The following is a 20,421-nucleotide window of genomic DNA, read 5'->3' as shown; positions in this document are numbered from 1 at the left end:
TTTGTCAACTGTAAAGGCCCTTTCACACAAAAAGTGAAATAAATAAGCCTCAGGCTGAAGGGAACGCCTCTGGTCTGCACTCCCGATTTTTCTCAACACTGGAATGGGAGAGATATCACTGAATTAATGAGAAAACAAAGTAACTTGTGTTATGGATTTGAAAAAGGTAACTGATATTTTCTTGCAAATTTAAAAGTAGTGCATTGCTTTACTATTTATCTGAAAAAGTAATCTGATTACATAACTCACATTACTTGTACCCCCAACATTATATCTCAGCATTATATCTTACTATCAGGCTTTATGACTTTATCTCACAATTATCTTTTTGATTGTGTACTGTGAGGCCAAAAAAGGGTTCCACAGCAAGAGTTGAACTTGTGACCTCTCAGACTTAAGCAAAAATATTCCTCTGAGTCACATCAGCTCCCGCTCAGGTGGGGCCTGATCCCCCCCTGAGACTGAAATTCAAGAATCTACCCTTTTCTGCACCGTCAGAAGGTAGGAGGCTGGGAAAACAGCGTATCGTACAATCAGTTGAAGGTATTTCCTAAGCTGTTAGATTTATGTTTCTCCCTTGGGCTCCTGAGCGCTTCATTGGTGGTGGCCTCATTCAGGTTGTTGATCTACATTGCACGCTCTTTCTCTCCCCCTCACTTTATGAGGACTGTATTGGGGGCAGGCCCCTCCCCGAGCCTGGGGCCACACCACCTCCGATGGGCTTGGTCTTGCCTCCACCTTCCTCGTACCTGTGTGTGTGTGTATGTGCAAGTTGGCTGCCGTGACACTGTGAGACTTGTTCTGGGGCGCCTGACATGCCGACAAACAATCAGAGTGAAACATACACAAACACACATATGCACGCACCTCTCCCAACCCTCCTACTGCACTAAATCTCCACACGCAGCTACAAAATGCACAGCCTAAAATTAAGCGAAGTCATTCCTTCTGGAAAATCCATCTTAATTGAGTTACGGAACATGAACTTGACCACCTCATTAATAAACAAACAGATTTAAAACTTGAGCTCATAGACCATCTTGGATCAGCCACAAATCAGATACCAGCTGTTTACACCAGTCTAAGGTGGTCAAGCTGGTTTTGAGAACATGGTGGGTGGTCAACCAGCTACAGACCAGCTAGAAGCTAGCTTCAATGTTCTAAAACCTACCAGCATGAAACCAGATTTACTATCAGCGGTGAGATACCTGAAGTAATCTCAACTTGGGGTAAGCAGCCAACTATGCACTTACAGATATGTGCAAAACCTTGACATAAACACACACATGTTTTTGAGTATCCTGCCCATGTTGTGATCTTGTGCACGTCTTCATTTCTCACCACGATACATTGCCAGCAAAAAAAGAATGTTTATATTTAGCATTCGCCGAAAATGATGCCAGCCACCAGCAAAACGTTACTACAAAAAGTCTTTACTTACTGCTTTGTACGTGCACTGTACTGGTGCCGTTGTCCTTCCCCAGAATATTCTCTGCCACACATGTGTAATTCCCAGAATCCTCCAGCTTCACGCTGCTGATCTGAACTTTGGAAGTTTTCCTTCAAGAAGGAGACAGACAGAAATAGGAGAAAGAGTCAAGGATTCCGCTATAAAAATGGAAGAGGGAGAAACTCTCCAGAGAAAACCTCTGTATAAATTCTATAAACAGAGATAGAACAGAGACATATGACACTCTGAGAATCCCAGTGTTTTGGTTTGTAATAAATGAGCTTCACATTTCTGTAGTCCTTCCACAAATGGTTCTTTTTGGTGTAAAACGTGACCAAGTATCAGTGGAGTTGCCCTTAGATCATTACTTCACGCCATTTTTAAGGCAATTTACTCACTTTAATATTGTTCCAAACCATTTTTATGGAACTCAACAAGTGACCTGGGACTGCATAACCAGTCATAAGGGTAAATATTTCGAAATTGAGATTTATACATCATCAGAATGCTGAATAAATAGGCTTTCCATTGATGTATGGTTTGTTAAGACAATATTTGGCAGAGATACAACTATTTGAAAATCTACAATCTGACGGTGCAAAAAAAATTAAATATTGAGAAAATCACATTTAACGTTGTCCAAGTTCTTAGCAAGGCATATTACTAATCAAAAATCACATTTTGATCTGTTTATGGTGGGAAATTTACAAAATATCTTCATGGAACAATCTTTACTTAATATCCTAATGATTTTTTGATATTTCGACCAATACAATGTATTTTTGGCTGTTGCTACAAATATACCCGTGCTACTTAAGACTGGTTTTGTGGTCCAGGGTCACATTTTTGAAGAATCATCACACAACTCTTTCTGTATGACAGCTCATTGTCTGTCAAACTTCAAAAAAAGGCAAAGAAGTACCATAAGGAATCATAAAAGTATACTCCACATGAATTGTGTGATATATTTCATGTCCTCTGAAGTCACAGACCAAAACTGAAGAAAGTATTTGGGTTCCCGAATACAGGTTTGATTGAAGCTTTGATGCATGTGTACACATATTATGTGCTATTTTGTAATTTTGTAACAACTTAAGCTTAGGCAATTAAATAATAATAATAATTTCTAGAGAATATTTGAACCCACAGGTTGGAAAACAAGCTTTCCCACCAGATGAGGGAGGCCGAGTTAAACCTACTGAGATCATTTTAACCTAATAATGCTGTTTTCAGCAGAGTTTTACTTTTTGATGACCTATTTCTTTAATCGTGCCATTAACATCATAATAGGCATGCATGCTGAAACACTTCACTTTAATTACAAGGGCACAGGCCGTCTTTTAGCACACTGCCCACAGTCTGAAGCTCTTGACTTATGTGAAGGTCACGATCTTCTCTTAGAACATCTGATCAGCGTCTAGAACTGGAGGTTGGGTTCTGCTGGTGTGTGCTACTGGACATTGGTGACTCACCTGCCGTTCTTGGAAATTTTGATCTCTTTGCTCTTCTTCAGTTCAGCGCCATCTTTGTACCACTTGTACTGCGGGGTGGGGTTGCCGGAGGCCTCACACCTCACAATCAGCCTGCTTCCTTCGTCCACCAGCACAGGATTTTTCATGCGCTTCAGTGAGGGAGCAACAGCTGAACAACAGAAAGAAAGAAAGAATATTGTGTTACGGTATTTGTTTTAACACCTACATGTAGTAGGGCTGATGCAGTGATGGAGCATAACAAAAGGGAGGGACGCAGAGAGAGAAAAATCCAGAAAAGTCTCTTAGCTGGCCAGATGATGTCACCAGAGACACTGGCAGTGTGAGGCAGTTCTCTCTTCCCTTCAGTCCAGCGCTGAGCTTTCTCCGCTCTCAGGGATCAATGCAGCACATTTACAACACTAAAAGACCTGCATTTTGCACTGCACTTCACTTTCATGGACTTGACAACATATGCGAACATGCTAAAATAACATCAGGATTTACAGGCAGTGTTGGAAGTAACTAACTACACTAGCGACACTACTAACTTAAAGGAATAGTTCACTCAAAAATGAAATTCTGTCATCATTTAATCACTCTCTATTTGTTTCAAACCTGTTTGAGTTTCTTTCTTCTGCTGGATACAAAAGAAGATATTTTAAAGAATGAAACGGTTGACAGTAGCAATTAGTTTTGAAAAAAATGCCATGGAAGTCAGTTGATACAGTCACCTGATTGGTTATCCAAGTTCTTCAAAATATGTTACTTTCATTTTGAGATGATCTATTTCTTTAACTTACATTGTTTCCAAAACTAACTCATTATTGGAAAAGCTACAAAGTAGCAGTGCTACTTGACAAAGTGTTACACATATATTTTAAATGTTGCGTTGTATTCCGCACGAACTTAGGAAACAATGAAATGTGCTCTCAAATAGTTCTTTCTCAGGATTAATTTTAGTGCATTGTTTCATACTAAGCAGTCCTGTCTGTTGAAGCGTTTAGGTCTGATTCATTCAAGTGAATCAGTTTTTGCTCTTTGGAAGCTCTGGAGTGTTCAGTTCGTTTTAGCAAATCAGTTCCCTGGTGAAAAAAACAGCATATACTGGTAGGCATGTTTTGATGCTGGGATGCTGGTTAGGTATGTTTTGATGCTGGTTTAAGCTAGTCCTTAGCTGGTTTATGCTGGTCCTTTGCTGTTTTTTTGCTGGTCCTTTGCTGGTATATGCTGGTCATGTTGCTTTTCAAGGACCAGCATCAACCAGCAAAGGACCAGCATAAACCAGCAAAGGACCAGCAAAAAAACAACAAAGGACCAGCTTAAAGCAGCACCAAAACATACCTAACCAGCATCCCAGCATCAAAACATACCTACCAGCATATGCTGTTTTTTTCACCAGGCTTCATACTAAGCAATCCACTCTGTCAAATGTTTGATTCAAATGAATCAGTTCAGGCCAAACGGCTCTCTCTCTCTTTGATAGGAAGCATTGGGGTATTTAGTTTGTTTTAGTGGTTTTAGTAGTCCTCTCTGTCGAAGCGTTTAGGTCTGATTCATTCAAGTGAATCAGTTTGCGCTAAACATCTCTCTTGCTGACATACCTAAATGGTTCCCTCTGTCAAAGTGTTGATATGTCTGATTCATATCTGATTATCTGATTCAAATGAATCAATTCAGGCTAAACAACGGTCTTTGGAAGCGCTGGAGTGTTCAGTTTCTTTTAGGTTCATACTAAGCAGTCCTCTCTGTCAAATGTTTGATTCAGATGAATCAGTTCAGGCCAAATGGCTCTCTCTCTTTGATAAAAAGCATTGGAGTGCTCAGTTTATTTAAGTGAATCGTTTCATACTAAGCAGTCCTCTCTGTCAAAGCATTTATATGTCTTATTCATTCAAGTGAATCAGTTTTAGCTCTTTGGAAGCTCTGGAGTGTTTAGTTCGTTTTTAGCAAATCAGTTTATACTAAGCAGTCCACTCTGTCAAATGTTTGATTCAAACGAATCAGTTCAGGCCAAACGGCTCTCTCTCTCTTTGATAGGAAGGATTGGAGTATTCAGTTCATTTTAGTAAATCGATTAATACTAAGTAGTCCTCTTTGTCAAAATGTTTATGTCTAATTCATTCAAGTGAATCAGTTTGCGCTAAATGTCTCTTTCACTGACATAAAGGGTTTGAATGTCTGATTCATTTTAGTGAATTGGTTCATTCTAAGTGGTTCTCTCTGTCAAAGTGTGGATATGTCTGATTCAAATCTAATTATCTGATTCAAGTGAACTGGTTCAGGCTAAACATCTCTATCTCTTTGAAAGCATAGGTGTGTTCATTTCATTTTAGTCTCTATCTTTTTGGAAGCGTTGCTGTGTTCATTTCATTTTAGTCTCTTATCTCTTTGGAAGCGTTGGTGTGTTCATTTAATTTTAGTCAGTTAATTTATACTAAGTGGTCCTCTCTATATGATTCAAATGAATCGGTCCAGGCTAAACGAATTTCTCTCTTTGGGAGCATTAGAGTGTCCAGTTAGTTTTACTGAAACGGTTCATACTAAATGGTCCTCTCTGTTAAAAGTATGATTCAAATGAATCGGTTCAGGCTAAACGAACGACTTTTTCTCAGTTCGTTTTAGTAAATTTGTTCATAATAAGCAGTCCTTTTAGTCTAATGTTTGATTTAAATTAATCGATTCAGTCTAAACGACTCTCTCTTTGGCAGCATTGGAGTATTCAGTGTGTTTAAGTGAATCAGCTCTTACTAAGCAGTCCTTTCTGTCAGATGTTTGATTCAAATGAATCAGTTCAGGCTAAATGTCTCTCTCTCTCTCTCTCTCTCTCTCTCTCTCTCTCTCTCTCTCTCTTATTAAACAGCTTTGGAGTGTTCAGTTCATTTTAGTGAATCAGTTCATACTAAGCAGTCCTCTCTGTCAAATGTTTGATTCAAATGAATCGGTTCAAGGACAAATGGCTCTCTCTTTAACAGGAAGCGTTAGAGCATTTAGTGAATCAGTTCATACAAAGCGGCCCTTTCAATCAAATGTTTGATTCGTTCATGGGAATCACCTTGTGCTAAATGGTTATCCTTTTTGATATGAAGTGTTGGCATGTTGAATTCATTCTACTGAATTAGCATATGCTAATTTTAACATATGCTAACTTTCTTTCCCATGTACAGTATTAAAATGTCTGATTCATTATTTTGAATTAGTCTGTTAAATTCATGTTTTTAAAAATGATTCACAAAAAAGCAGAATGTTTAGCTGATGTCCATTCCTATGTTTTAAAGTAAATAGTGCATATTCCAGTTTATAATTGTTTATTTGATTGGTTAAACACTGTTTTGTGTTGAAACCACTGTTGTAATTAAAAAACAATTATTTATGAATGTAAAAAGATAATGACCCATTTACTAGCTTAAACTAACTGTTTTGTTTCAAATTTGTCTCACTGTTCAGTTCTTTTCTTGTGCATAAAAAGGAAACCCTAGAAATTATAATTGTTATTATTCATGATTTGGTGACTTATATAATTTATTAATTAGCTGAAGTTACTACACAGAACAAAATCCATCCAATCAGAGACTTTAATCCTAGAATGAGACAATGTCCTTAAAGTTGTTTTGAAAAAGCATGCTGTCAAAACACCAGTGTCCGAGATGAAAGCAGAGAGACTTAACACATATTTTGCAATTATTATGCAAGAACAACAACTGATGACAGTTTCCTCATAAATCCTAAAGAGACACTCAATCTCAGACAACAGTCAAAACACAACAAAATGGAGGACAACAGCACTGAAAGGAGGTGAGGTTGCTACATGTGGGCCGCCACATGCCCAGACGCTGCCATGCATAGTCACTCCGGAAATGCATTATGGGATTAATGCAGACTCAGACACCAATCACAAGGCTTCAAAGAGTTGCGGTTCCACAACCAAAGGGCAGAACTGGGCGATGGTGTTTGGCTGTACCCTACTGTCCTGGATGAGAGAAGGGCGCATGCTGCCCCAAGGCTGGGGCAGGAGTCGGTGTAGCTTTTTGGGCCTTCCCAAAGCGAATTCATGGAGGCAATTACACTTTTACAACGGCGGCCTCTTTATTACTAGACAACACGCGTGATCAATACCCAATTAAAATTCTTCAGCTATTATTGCATCAAGCATCAAGAACACAAAAGCATCCACATCAGTTAGAATCTTGACAGAGGTTGCTAAAATAATCAGCAGCCATCCTAATTTTGGAACTACTGTCCCACTTCCTCGTCCCAGTAAAGGCAGCTGTTTTATCCGAACGTCTGCTTTCATGGCTGAATGATGCAGTCTGTTTTGATGTTGCGTAGCTCAAAGTAACATGACAGTCTCTGGCACAATGTTTGGGTTGTACTGTCAGTCGAATAACGTCTCAGGTTTCCCATGACAGCCGCTAGTGATGCGCATTCTCTCAGAAAACCGCCAAGTGTCCGATGTGGTTCTGCTCCACACCATTTAACGCTCACTGCTGTCGTTACCCCTCAGAGGCCATTAGACTGATGGGATACAGTGTGCCAGCAACGCGATTCTTTATACAAATATTTAAAAGACACTGTAATCTCCCCGTATATTTGTTCTGAATGAAACCATGCTGATTTATCGCCTGAAACCTCTTGAATAAAATAAGCACGGTTTTCTTTTAATTAAACTGGAAAGTTAAAGATGTTTAATGAAGAATCAAACATCAACATCGACTGAGGAAAAATAAAAGTCGCTGGAATTTGATTTCATGATACCCAACAGAAAGTCTCACACTGTTGTCTGAGGCTTTATGAGAACCAAACTGATTTTATCATCTGTCTAGAAGCTGGATGAGTAAGCAAAGCTTTTTTTTTTTTCCCCACAATGTTAAATTGTAGCTTTTTCTCACCACAAACTCAGGGCACCTGCATCATTACTCAGCATGCCTTCAGAGTGACTGCGTTGTGCAACACTGCTTATGATGAATTCAAGCCGAGTAAGTGTGTGTTTCGCATTACACGCTGCACAACGGCCGTTACGGCGACGTTATTGAAGAACGTGTCGGTGACAGACGCGCACTTGTGCATACTGGCTAAGCAGGGTTAACCGGGGCCACATCGGGGGGTCAAGAAGGTCGCGGTTGAGCACATGACGCGTATCTGAGGGTTCTATGGAGAATGACTGACATGAGGCATCTTGTTCCGAGTTGCTTTTGTACATGCAGGGTGATACTTGCCCGTGTTCAGATAAGAAGGGTGGGGTGTCTGATTTGTACGCTTCGTTTTTTCCCAACTCCAGAGTAATACTCTGAGCTTTATACAGTCATAGTCCATGACAGAGTCATTCTAGACTATTCAAACTCGTAAAGAAGATCAAACATGAGTATGTGGTTTATTAAACTAGGCGCTGAAAACTGTCAAATCACACTTAAATGGCAAGTCATAACTAATGCCACATGTGCGTGATATATCAGGCATTATCATGTCTCAATTTGAGGAAGAATAAAGCACTACACAGACTGAATAATAACGAGCAGAGATGGAAAACCATTATTCTTAGAGTTTATTGCTCATTTAACGGCAATGCGGCTTTTGTTACTGTGGCGGGAATGTTTGTTTGCGCTTCCTGTGCATGCAGATTATTTCTCCATGCCACCCCTCAGGTAGCGTATTTCATCAGAGCTTTAACGTAACTGTCACACTTTTATGAGGCGCATGACACCGTCTCGGTGGCCCTGCCTGTAATTCAGAAAAGGCTTGGAAATGCATAACCTGAGGGACAGTGCCAAAGCTCACTTTAAGCTGGTGAAATCAGTCTGTGGTTAGAAGAAAAGGAAGGATTATGGGAAAATGTATAAACCGCACAATCTTTGCTATCAAGCCATGGCACAAATCTCTGTTGCTTTGCCTTCCTGACGTTTCCAAGGAACCGAGGGTTTATTTTCACTTTCGTGTTATGACACATATCTTGTTTGGATACATAGTTTCAGTATTCCAAGAAAATTCCTCACGCAATAGCTGTCAGAGTAAGGTGCAGCGTTGTGCTGAAAGTTTATGTTTTACATATGGGAGGGCGGCATGTGTGTGTTCTTGAAGAATACATCTCAGGTTGGGTCTCTGGTTGCTGCACTCCTGTTGAGGCACAGCACAACACAAATACAGCTAGTGTTATGCTACATTCATTTGATACTGATTTAAACAAATCCGTAATAAAACAACAACAAAAAAACACTTTAATGCAGTTGATTTCAGTTTTGTTAAAAAATAACAACTCCTTTCATTCGTACTAATTATGCTTAAGTTTAAAAGTTTTTTTGGCAAAGCGAGAACATGAAATAATTTCAAAACAGGTTTACGTAACATTATGAAACAGCATTTGAAGTAGAGTTGAAACCTCGATTGCAATTGAGCAAGTATGTGCTTGGTATAAAATAGCCACATAAAGCCTGGCTCATCAAGAAATATTTCACAACCGAGAAAATGTGCAATTGTGCAATGGCATTTAGCTGCTTATTCTTTTCTTCTTTTCTTTTCATATGACAATGCAAAATTAATCACATACTGAATAAATATTATGGGGGAATTCACTAAGAAGGAACTGCATGCAATGTCTATTGTTCAAGCACCTGGTTCACTTGAGGAATGCAAATATGTTATGCAAAAATTCAGCGGTAAACATGGCACAAGGTCTTTTCCGCTTTAGAGGATGGAGCACACCACCGCAATTTGGCATACTTTACTGGTACTGTACCCGTGCATCCCTGCACAACTGTGATCTACATATATGAATATGTGCTTTGAAACAGCACAATTGTCTCTGTTCTCCATCATTTGATCGCTATTTAATATTCTCCTGCCAAAATCAACAAAGTGCATTGTAATAAAATTTTATTTTCCATCTGCTTTCTGTTGGCAATAATAGTGTGACATTTATCACACTAAACAAATGGAGTTTGGTGTATAAGGATCAGTGTTGGGCAAAGTTACTTTTAAAAGCTATTACAAGTAACACAAGATTACTTTTTTCAAGTAAAGTAATGCATTACTTTAATTTACATGAAAATATCTAAGTTCATTTTTCAAATTAGTAACGCCAGTTACTTTGTTTTTCCATTTACTGACCACAAGCGTCCTGTCCCCATGTTGAGAGAAATCGGGAATAAGTGTAGAGGGGCGCTCTGTAAACATGATGTTACTGTGGTTATAGACTAAATGTAAACATGCATTTACTCATCTCACTTGCAAAAAAAAAAAAAGAAGAAGAAAAAAAAACAGATTAGTGAATTCCTCAAAATGAATAAAAACATTGAACTACAAACTCAGACTATGATGCTAACCTGCAAGAATTAAATGTTAACACAAATCTACAACACAAAATTGATGTATTTAATCCCATTTTATTAACCAATGTTTTTGCTGCTGACCTTCGATGATCCATTTCAACCATACTAATAAGCAAAAATTACTTTAGGTAAGTTAACATTTGTGCATCTTTTTTTTTTTTTTTTGCTGAAGAGTGTTGAACTTTCTTTTCCTGCATTCTGTACAAACGTTAATTTACTTTTCATTCAGCCTGAGGCTTATTTATTTCACTTTTTGGTGTGAAAGGGCTTTTACGTTTGCTAAAAGTAATGCAAAAGTAACGTAACACATTACTTTGCATAAAAAGTAACGTAATAAGTTACTTTTTAAGGGAGTAATGCAAAATTGTAATGCTTTACTTTTAACAGTAACTTTCCCCAACACTGATTACAATATTGCGTTACTCCCTAAAAAAGTAACTACTTACCTTTCATTGAAAGTAATGTGTTACATTACTTCTGCACTACTTTTTCTCATCTGGGCTGAGCTTCTATTTTGTTTTTATTTCTTACTTCCAAAAGTTCTATTTTGTCAAATGTAAAAGTCCTTTCACACAAAAAATGTACAAGTAAAGGGCGCAACTCAAACAAACCGTTACTTTAGCAATCAAACAAATGTGATGTTTAACTAAAGTCATTTTTGCTTATTTATATTGCTGGATCATCGAAGGTCAGCAGCAAAGACAGTGGTTAATAAAGTAGGATTAAATATTTAAAGGATATTTGTGTTACTTAACATTTAATTACTGTAGGTTTGCATCATAATCTGAGTTTGCATTTCATTGTTTTTATTAATTTTGAGTAATACCGAATCTGCTTTTGTGCAAGTGAGATGATTAAATGCATGTTCATTTTAGTCTAGAACAACAGCAACCATAACTTTTACACATCGCACACAACACATCTGGAATTACTCCCAATTTCTCTCAACATGGGGACAGTAGAGCTGTCACTCAATAAATCACAAAACAAAGTATATGGTGCAACCAATGTTTTTGCTTCTGACCTTCGATTATTAAATTCAGCCGTACTAATAAGCAAAAATTACTTTAGGTAAGTTAACACTTGTGCTTCTTTTTTTTTTTTTTAATTGCTGAAGAGTGTTGAACTTCCTTCTCCTGTGTTCTGTACAAATTTACTTTTCATTCAACCTGAGGCTTATTTATTTCACTTTTTGGTGTGACAAATCTTTTACGTTTGTTAAAAGATAAAATAGAACTTTTATATTAAAAACAAATAAGTAAACCCTTCACAGATTAACGCAGAAGTAATGCAAAAGTAATGTAACACATTACTTTGCATAAAAAGTAACTAAAGAAATGTAATTAGTTACTTCTTAAGGGAGTAACGCAAAATTGTAATGCATTACTTTTAACAGTAGCTTTCCCCAGCACTGATTACAATATTGCGTTACTCCCTAAAAAAGTAACTAATTACCTTTTATGGAAAGTAATGTGTTACATTACTTTTGCATTACTTTTTCTCACCTGGGCTGAGCTTCTATTTTTTCCTATTTGTTACTTCCAAAAGTTCTATTTTGTCAAATGTAAAAGTGCATTCACACCAAAAGTGTACAAGTAAAGGGCGCAGCTCAAACAAACCGTTACTTTAGCAATCAAACAAATGTGATGTTTAACTACAGTCATTTTTGCTTATTTATATTGCTGAATTGGATCATCGAAGGTCAGCAGCAAAGACATTGGTTAATAAAGTAGGATTAAATACTTAAAGGACATTTGTGTTGCTTAACATTTTGAGTAATACCGAATCTGTTTTTGTGCAAGCGAGATGTCCACATTTAGTCTAGAATTACAGTAACCATCATTTTTACACATCGCACACAACACATCTGCAATTACTCCCGATTTCTCTCAATATGGGGACAGTAGAGCTGTCAGTCAAAAAATCGAAAAACAAATTATCTGATGTTACTTGGAAAAGTAATGAGTTACTTCACTAGTTTCTTGAAAAAGTATCTTATTACATAACTCATTCTTGTAACACTGATAAGGTGTAATCTACACTTAAATCAAATTTACATAAAAATACAGTTTCAGCTGAAATTGTCAATTGAATTAGCTGATTTAAATACAATGCATTTAACAACTGTGACCCAGGACCACAAAACCAGGTATGTCATATGGGTCTTTTATCATTATTATTATTATTTAGATTTATACACAATATAAAAGCTGAAAAAATAAGCTTTCCATTGATTTATGGTTTGTTAAGATAGGACAATTCTGGAATTCTGGAAAATCTGGAATATTGAGAAAATCGCCTTTAAAGTTGTCCAAATAAAATTCTTAGCAATGCATAATACTAATCAAAAATTACATTTTGATATATTTATGGTAGGAATTTTACAAAATATCTTTATGGAACATGATCTTTACTTAATATCCTAATGATTTTTGTAAAAATAAATAAATAAATAAATAACAGCCAGCCTTGTCCAGATTTAAAAAGTAACGCAAAAGTAACACAAAAGTAACGCAATGCATTACTTTCCATAAAAAGTAACTAACGTAATTAGTTACTTTTTTACAAAGTAACGCAAAATTGTAATGCGTTACTTTTAAAAGGAACTTTCCCAAACACTGATTACAATATTGCGTTACTCCCTAAAAACGTATCTAATTATGTTACTTAGTTACTCTTTATGGAAAGTAATGCATTGTGTTACTTTTGTGTTACTTTTTCTCACCTGGGCTGAGCTTACTTCTATTTTGTTTTGACTTCTTACCTCTAAAAGTTCTATTTTGTCAAATGTAAAAGTCCTTTCACACCAAAAGTTTACAAGTAAAGGGCGCAGCTCAAACAAACGTGTTGTTTAAATAAAGTCATTTTTGCTTATTCATACTGCTAAATCAGATCATCGAAGGTCATAAAAGGACAATCTACAATTTTGACCTATACAATGTGATACTTAAGACTGGCTTTGTGGTCCAGGGTCACAATTTGATTTTATGTGGTTATTGAATAAAATTGTATATGCACTGAAACACCACACAAAAAGTGACAAAATCATGTAATGATTTACAAACAGAAAATTTGACAGAATGCTTACTTTACAACTCAGTTAAAGAACATGCTCCTACTTTTATGATTCTAAAACATTTTAATATCCTCATCCATTCTAGAAACACTTTTGAATACTAAAAGTGGTACAAAAATAAACAATGCAAAACATCCTGTCATGGGAATGACTAACATGTCCAGTACAGTGTCCAACTTTTGTACAAGTAGCATGTTTTAGCTCTCAAACACACACACGAGATTCACACGTATGCATTGTTTTGGAAAGCAAAGCCTGTTTTTGAGGAACAGTAAATATCCATAGCCTGAGGAGATGCTGTGCTCTCTGTTGCAGCTTGACAAGATGTGTGATTCAACCATCACGAACAGCTACGGCCAACGTGCCGCCCGTATGTTGCCAATCAGATAGGATTCACCACAGTTATAATATCCAAAATAAGTGTCATATGTAAATATATGATTCATCACACAAAACCCCCTTTAAAGTTTCCTCTTCCTTCTTTAAACTCACAATATAAACAACACTTCAAAATTATCACAGAAGCTCTGAAGAGACTTTTAAAACTGGATGAAAATGTGGAACATGTTCAGGTCTCTGCAGTTCCTATCTAGCCACAGTTATTCAAAAGCTTAAATAAAACCAACTGCCATGTAGAGCAAATGACCACAAAACTGAACAGGATATCTGTGTCGACATATCCAGAAACGCTGAACAATTTCCAGATATTCTTGTGTGTAAACTAAAAGTGCAGTTTATCACTCAGAGAGAAACGAATCAGACACAATGACAGAAAGCTATATGCATGTGTGGTCTTGGCAATCAGTTTCGTTGCACGTATGCCAAATATAGCCGCATGTTAACACAATCAATCACTTCAAAAATGTGTATATAGTTTGAAATCCTTTTGGTTGTTTTTTTAAATAGATCACAGTCTAAAGCATGCCATTTCTCAGAATTATCTACTGCGTATTTTCTGTGTCAGTAAGTGCTTTGTTAAGTCACTCATGATTCCCGCTTTTCTTTCATGTCATTTCAAAATCAGAACTAAAGAGCTAAATCAGGACCTGGTTAAATTTAGCAAGAAGGTGTAGTGTAAACTAAACCAGAGTAACACAGGGTTAACACAAATGTCTTCTCTCCCAGGAGACACTGTGTAAAACTTCTCCGGGGCACTTTTTTCTTATTCACAGCTGTGCTTTGTTTCCGTAGACACAGCACAGGTGATTAGCATCGCTCTAAGAAACTGTTCTTCTCTACCACATCACACACACTTTGACGTATATCTGCGACCACAGGCAGGCAAGAAAACCACAGTCTTTACAATGTTATGTCTTACACAAGCCCAAGCGCACTATTTTAAATTACACCTGTGTTAGTATTGTGAGGTCAAGCGTGTTAAACGACAGAAATGAGGACCACATAAAAGCTGGGGAACACAATACTCTCTCTTTCAGAGTCCCCCTCAAATCGAGCCTTCGGGGTATGAAACACCAACCTTAAGAGATCGGACACTGAAAGACTCAGACATGTCTGTAAATGAATGGGAGCAATACTACGCCTCCTTGTCTTCACTCGCTGACTGAAGAGATTCATACCAGGGTGAATCTCACAAGCGTTCAAATTATATATAAAATCTTTTTAAACACTCAGCAGTTCTTCATATAAGCACAGGATGTGCTAGTCTAGTGGTATAACTTTTGTTTAGCATGCAAAGAGATACAGGTTCGAATCCTGACGTAATATACCATCTATTTTTCTTTTTAAACTGCATTAATGCATTAAAGCGCAGCTTTGACCATTTCTAATAGGAAAACAGTATGTGTTTTAAACATGGGCTACTGACAGAATTTTTTATACAATATTTTACAATATTCATGCAACTTAAAGACTTTTTTGAATGGCATTTAATACATTTTACTCAGAACTGTGAGGGATACGCTGTTTGGAATGGGCATGACGCTCCTGGGAACAGAAAGATGGGAGTCTTCCATGCAAAGTGTGAATCATCCTATCATAAACTAGCGTAGTGGGGTATGTGACCAGGCAAAAAGGGATTTGCCTCTTTCCCGCTGTGTCTCCCTCCTTGACCTCAGGGTCAGACTGCAGAGACAAGCCGTGACTTGCAGCAGTGTTGAGTGAAAGAGTAGGAGCTTGAGCTCTTCAGCCCCCATTCAAGAAAATCTAAGCCATGATGTTTGAAAGGTTTCGCAGCAACAACCATCTCCCTGAAGTGCAATCCAGTGGAGAAACAGTGTGGCAGCCACTTGCAGAAGCGTAGAGAGCTAAAACCGTTGCAGAAATACGAACAAGTCCTTTAAAAGGACTTGAAGAAAGAGAGTCTATCGGAGGCAGCCCACAATTTCAGCAACAATGCAACTCATTAGGCGACAATATGCAGAAATCAGGTGAGAGTGCTGGGAAAAAGCCACCACCGCTTGTGACATAAGAAACTCGAGTAGGAGTTTATCAAGGACTTGCACGCCAAACTGAATGGGGATCTGGCTTGCACGCAAAACACACATTAATGCAACAATTGTGTACCTACGTCACAAAAGCTAGATATGCTGCTACACGTTGACTGCTTTAGGAGGTCCACCTGTGTGACAAACATATGCAGCGAGCTTTGACAAGACGAGGAATGAGATTCTTTCGCATGTCTCACACCCCAGAACCCCCTTTTGCCACAGGCACACACACACACCTTGCGTATGTTTTCTATTTACCTTCTGTGGGATCTTTGCTCTCCTTGCGTCCTTTCTTGCCTCCTCTTTTTTTCCCATTCCGTTCCCTCTTCTTACCCTCTGACATTGTGTCAGTGCCAAAACAAGAGAGAAAAATGTAAATCCACAATGGAAAGAAAACACAAGTAGTCCTATGGGGAGTGTGACTGGCGCACTTGAGACTCTGAACTTGTCAGAGCGTTTGGGCTCCTATATACACTCACTCGCTCACATCACACGGGAAACACCTACTTGCAGCACGGTGAGAGAGAAAAAAAATAGTGGAGCAAAGACAGTGGAAAAGAGAGAGAGAAGGGGAGGGGAAGAAAGGGAGGGAGCAAAGGGAGGCATTTCCCATCGCTGTCAAGCAATTAACTATTCCCTGCCTGGATCTTTCAGATCTTTTGGTGTCTTCCAGGCCCTGGAGCTGGTGCTTGGAAACACCACAGTGCACCTCTTGGCCTTGTCCCTTTCCATCTCTCTCCCCGAGTCTCAGGGCAGCAGGATTCACACCTCAGCTGATCTGTAAAACTGACCCCTGGCTGATTTCTTCCACCTACATGCTGCTTTAGCACCCTTGGAGATATACAAAAACTGTTCAGTCAGCCAAACGCATTCAGTGACACAGCAACCATAATTTGTAAAACTTGTTCTCTCTCTCTTTCCTTTTATACTCTCCAATGTCCCCCTCTACCCTCTTCTCCTCTCCCTGTCTTTCCTCTTTGCTCCCAGTTTCCCATCCTCTACTGTAAACGAGTCACAACACGTTCTTGATAGTGTTGCTCCCTGCTAGTGTCGTCAGGAATCCCAGCAGTGAGCACGCAATCACAGACTGGGAACCTAGTGAGAGCACAGAAAACAAAATGCCACACAGCTACACCTCTGATGTCTGGGCAGCAGGTACAAGAGAGGGAGACAATACAAAGAAGGAAAAGAAAGAAATATAGGAAGATAGACATGTAGGATGGAAGATGAAAAGAGAAAAATACAATAAGATTCAAAAAAGAGGAAGGAAGAAAGGAAGGAAGGAAGCTAAAAGATATAATGGGTGGAATAATTAAATAAAGCAGCAAACACAGCAAGAAGACAAACAAACAGGATAGGAAAAGAAAGGAATATAGTAAGGTTAGGAAAGCATACAGTAAGCTTAGAGAAAAAGAGGAAGATAGGAAGACAAGAAGACAAGCATTTAGGAAGCAATATGAAAATAGAAAATACAATAAGATCCAAAAAAGAAGGAAGGAAGGAAGGAAGGAAGGAAGTATGGAAGAAAACATAGTCAAGTTAGGGAAAAAAGAAAAACAACGAGAAAAGAAGGAATGAACAAAGAAAAAAGAAAGAAAGAAAGACAAAAATGTAGGAGGGAAGAGTGAAAAGAAAGACAGGAGAAAAGAAAGAATAGAAGGAAGTGAAAGAGAAGATACAAATATACGAAGAATATGAGAAGTAAAGGCTTAAAAGAAGAAAGAAAGAAAGAAAAAATGAAGAAAAACAGAAAGAAAGACAAAAATGTAGGAATGAATAGTGAAACAAGACAGGAGAGAACACTCTTAAAAAGGGGGTTCTTACATGGTTCTTCGGAAGGATGTATGGTTCCATGAAGAACCATAGAAAGAAAGAAAGAAAGAAAGAAAGAAAAAGAAAAACAACTGGCAGACAAGAAAGAAAAGAAGGAAGGAAGCTAAAAGATATAATGGGTGGAAGAATTAAATAAAGAAGCAACCACAGCAAGAAGACAAACAAACAGGATGGAAAAAGAAAGAAATATAGTAAGGTTAGAAAAAAATACAATAAACTTAGAGAAAGACAGGAAGAAAGTACAATAAGATTCATAAAAGAAGGAAGAAAGGAAAGACAGGCATGTAGGAAGGAAGAATGAAAAAGAAAATATAGTAAGGTTAGAAGGTTAGAAAGACAGGAAGGAAAGAAGGAATAAACAAAAGACGGAAGATATAAAAGATAATAATAAGAATAATGAAAAAAGAAAGAAATACAGTCAAGAAGAAGACAAACTGGTAGACAGGAAGAAAAGAAGGAAGGAAGGTAGACGAACATGTAGGAAGAAAGAGTGAAAAAGTCGAAGGGAAAGGAGGGAAGTGAAATATATGAAGGATATGAGATGGAGAGATATGAAGAAAGAAAGAAGACAAGAAAGAAAAGAAGGACGCAAGGAAGGAAGGAAGGAAGGAAGCTAAAAGATATAATGGGTGGAAAAATTAAATAAAGAAGCAACCACAGCAAGAAGACAAACAAACAGGATGGAAAAAGAAAAGAAATATAGTAAGGTTAGAAAAAAATACAATAAACTTAGAGAAAGAGTGAAAAAGTCAGAGGGAAAGGAGGGAAGTGAAATATATGAAGGATATGAGATGGAGAGATATGAAGAAAGAAAGAAGACGAAAGAAAAGAAGGAAGCAAGGAAGGAAGGAAGGAAGCTAAAATATATAATGGTGGAAGAATTAAATAAAGAAGCAACCACAGCAAGAAGGCAAACAAACAGGATGGAAAAAGAAAGAAATATAGTAAGGTTAGAAAAAAATACAATAAACTTAGAGAAAGACAGGAAGAAAGTACAATACGATTCATAAAAGAAGGAAGGAAGGAAGGAAGGAAGGAAGGAAAGACAGCCATGTAGGAAGGAAGAATGAAAAAGAAAATATAGTAAGGTTAGAAGGTCAGAAAGACAGGAAGGAAAGAAGGAATAAACAAAAGACAGAAGATAAGATAATAAAAAGAATTATGAAAAAAATACAGTTCAAGAAGAAGACAAACTGGTAGACAGGAAGAAAAGAAGGAAGGAAGGTAGACGAACATGTAGGAAGAAAGAGTGAAAAAGTCGGAGGGAAAGGAGGGAAGTGAAAGATATGAAGGATATGAGACGGAGAGATATGAAGAAAGAAAGAAAGAAAGAAAGAAAGAAAGAAAAAGAAAGGAGGATGAAGGATAGAAGATAAAAAGAGAAAAATACAACAAGATTCAAAAAGAGGAAAGAAGGAAGGAAGCAAGGAAGGAAAAAGAAAACATACAAATTCTCACTCCCAAATCACACACATCAGTCACATATTGACGCTTGGTCAGGACCCTTTGGCGTCACTATTTGATGCACTGGGTATCCCTTTAGCATCATTTTTTGACGTGCAGGGTCCTCCATTGCATTAAATAAGAAACCTTTGGCGTCAATGCTGGCATGAAAGGCATTGGGAATTTTATCGTCATGATTAAATTACATATTGGGTAATAATTTTGCCATTATTGCACATTAGTTGGGTTGTTTTTTTGTGAACAATCAAAACAATTATGTTTACATTATTTACAAATTTATGAGCATGTAACCCAACCCCTGCCCCTAAATCAGCCATTTATCAATATAAAACACAGGATATAACAGGCAGATACAACTACAGTCATTATTTAAAAAGTAATATCCCAAGTCTTCCGAGGCAAAATGATTGATTTCTGAGAGGAATAGATGCGAACGCCATCTATATCCACCGTAGAGCTCATCCTGCAGTGTGCAGTCTGTGGTCAACAAATTTAAAAACTGCCACCAGAAGACTTGTTTGTAATACTTTTGTACTGTTTTTCATGTTTTTTTGTTTTTTTTTAATAAATACCTGACACTGTACTTTTATTTGCCTGTTGCATGTTTTATATTGTTTGGAAGTGGGTACATTTGGGGTAGGGATGGGGTTAGGTGCTTTAAAATATCTATGAAAGTATAAATTTATGTAAAATGATTTTTGCACATGCATGCAAACCATTAAATGCAACGTATAATGCAAAAAACTAGAAACAATGGGGGATGCTGCATGTCCAAAAGTGTCATCCAAAAGGGGTACCTTGAGCGTCAAAAAGTGACGCCAAGGGAACCTGACCAAGCATCAATATGTGACAAGCTGGGAGTGAGAACGTATTGAAATATAGTAATGTTAGGAGAAAAGAAAGACAGAAAGGAAAGATGGAATGAACTAAAGGAAGATAGAGAGGATAATACGAACAATGAAAGAAAGAAGACAAACTGACAGACAAGAAAGGAAATAAGGAAGTTAGACAAACATGTAGGAAGAAAAACTAAAAAAGACAAGGAAAGGAAGAAAGGAAGTGAAAGATATTAAGGATACGAGAAGGAAAGATATTCATGAAGACAAAGAAAGAAAGAAAAAAGAAATACAAAATGCTACAATGGAAATAAATCTGGAATAAATCTAGCCTTCCCACATGGACAGTTTTTAAAGGGTCCATCCAAAAGCTTGGGGCACTGGTTGGCTGGAAGCCAGTCACATGATTCTTGAGATGAAAATATCAGAGGCCTTCATAAATAAAACACAATGTCAACATCCCTCTACTTCCATCTTCTTTCCCCTCCAAAAAATATGACTAGGGAGGAATATAGAGTTAAACT

At 37.5% G+C, this 20,421-nt stretch overlaps 1 protein-coding gene across 9 annotated transcripts in view; it reads right to left on the bottom strand.

The window, feature by feature from the left end:
- The window catches only part of nrg2a (neuregulin 2a), a 133,689-nt gene that overhangs the window by 58,680 nt on the left and 54,588 nt on the right, over nt 1–20,421 (bottom strand). For 8 of the 9 annotated variants that reach the window (XM_051092759.1, XM_051092751.1, XM_051092753.1 and 5 more), the window contains exons 2-3: nt 2,923–3,091; nt 1,442–1,560 (exon numbers count right to left, since the gene is read on the bottom strand). In XM_051092759.1, the coding sequence (XP_050948716.1) occupies nt 1,442–1,560; nt 2,923–3,068 (265 nt within the window). In that variant the 5' untranslated portion in view covers nt 3,069–3,091. Of the gene's footprint in view, nt 1–1,441; nt 1,561–2,922; nt 3,092–16,022; nt 16,293–20,421 lie in introns of those variants that run through there. The other variant, XM_051092758.1, reaches the window with a different exon arrangement.

Source organism: Labeo rohita, chromosome 21 (genome assembly GCF_022985175.1).
Source record: "Labeo rohita strain BAU-BD-2019 chromosome 21, IGBB_LRoh.1.0, whole genome shotgun sequence".
In the NCBI taxonomy this organism is placed as follows: Eukaryota; Metazoa; Chordata; class Actinopteri; order Cypriniformes; family Cyprinidae; genus Labeo; species Labeo rohita.
The sequence above is the reverse complement of the archived record's forward strand: the minus strand, read 5'-3'. Positions and strand labels throughout refer to the sequence as shown.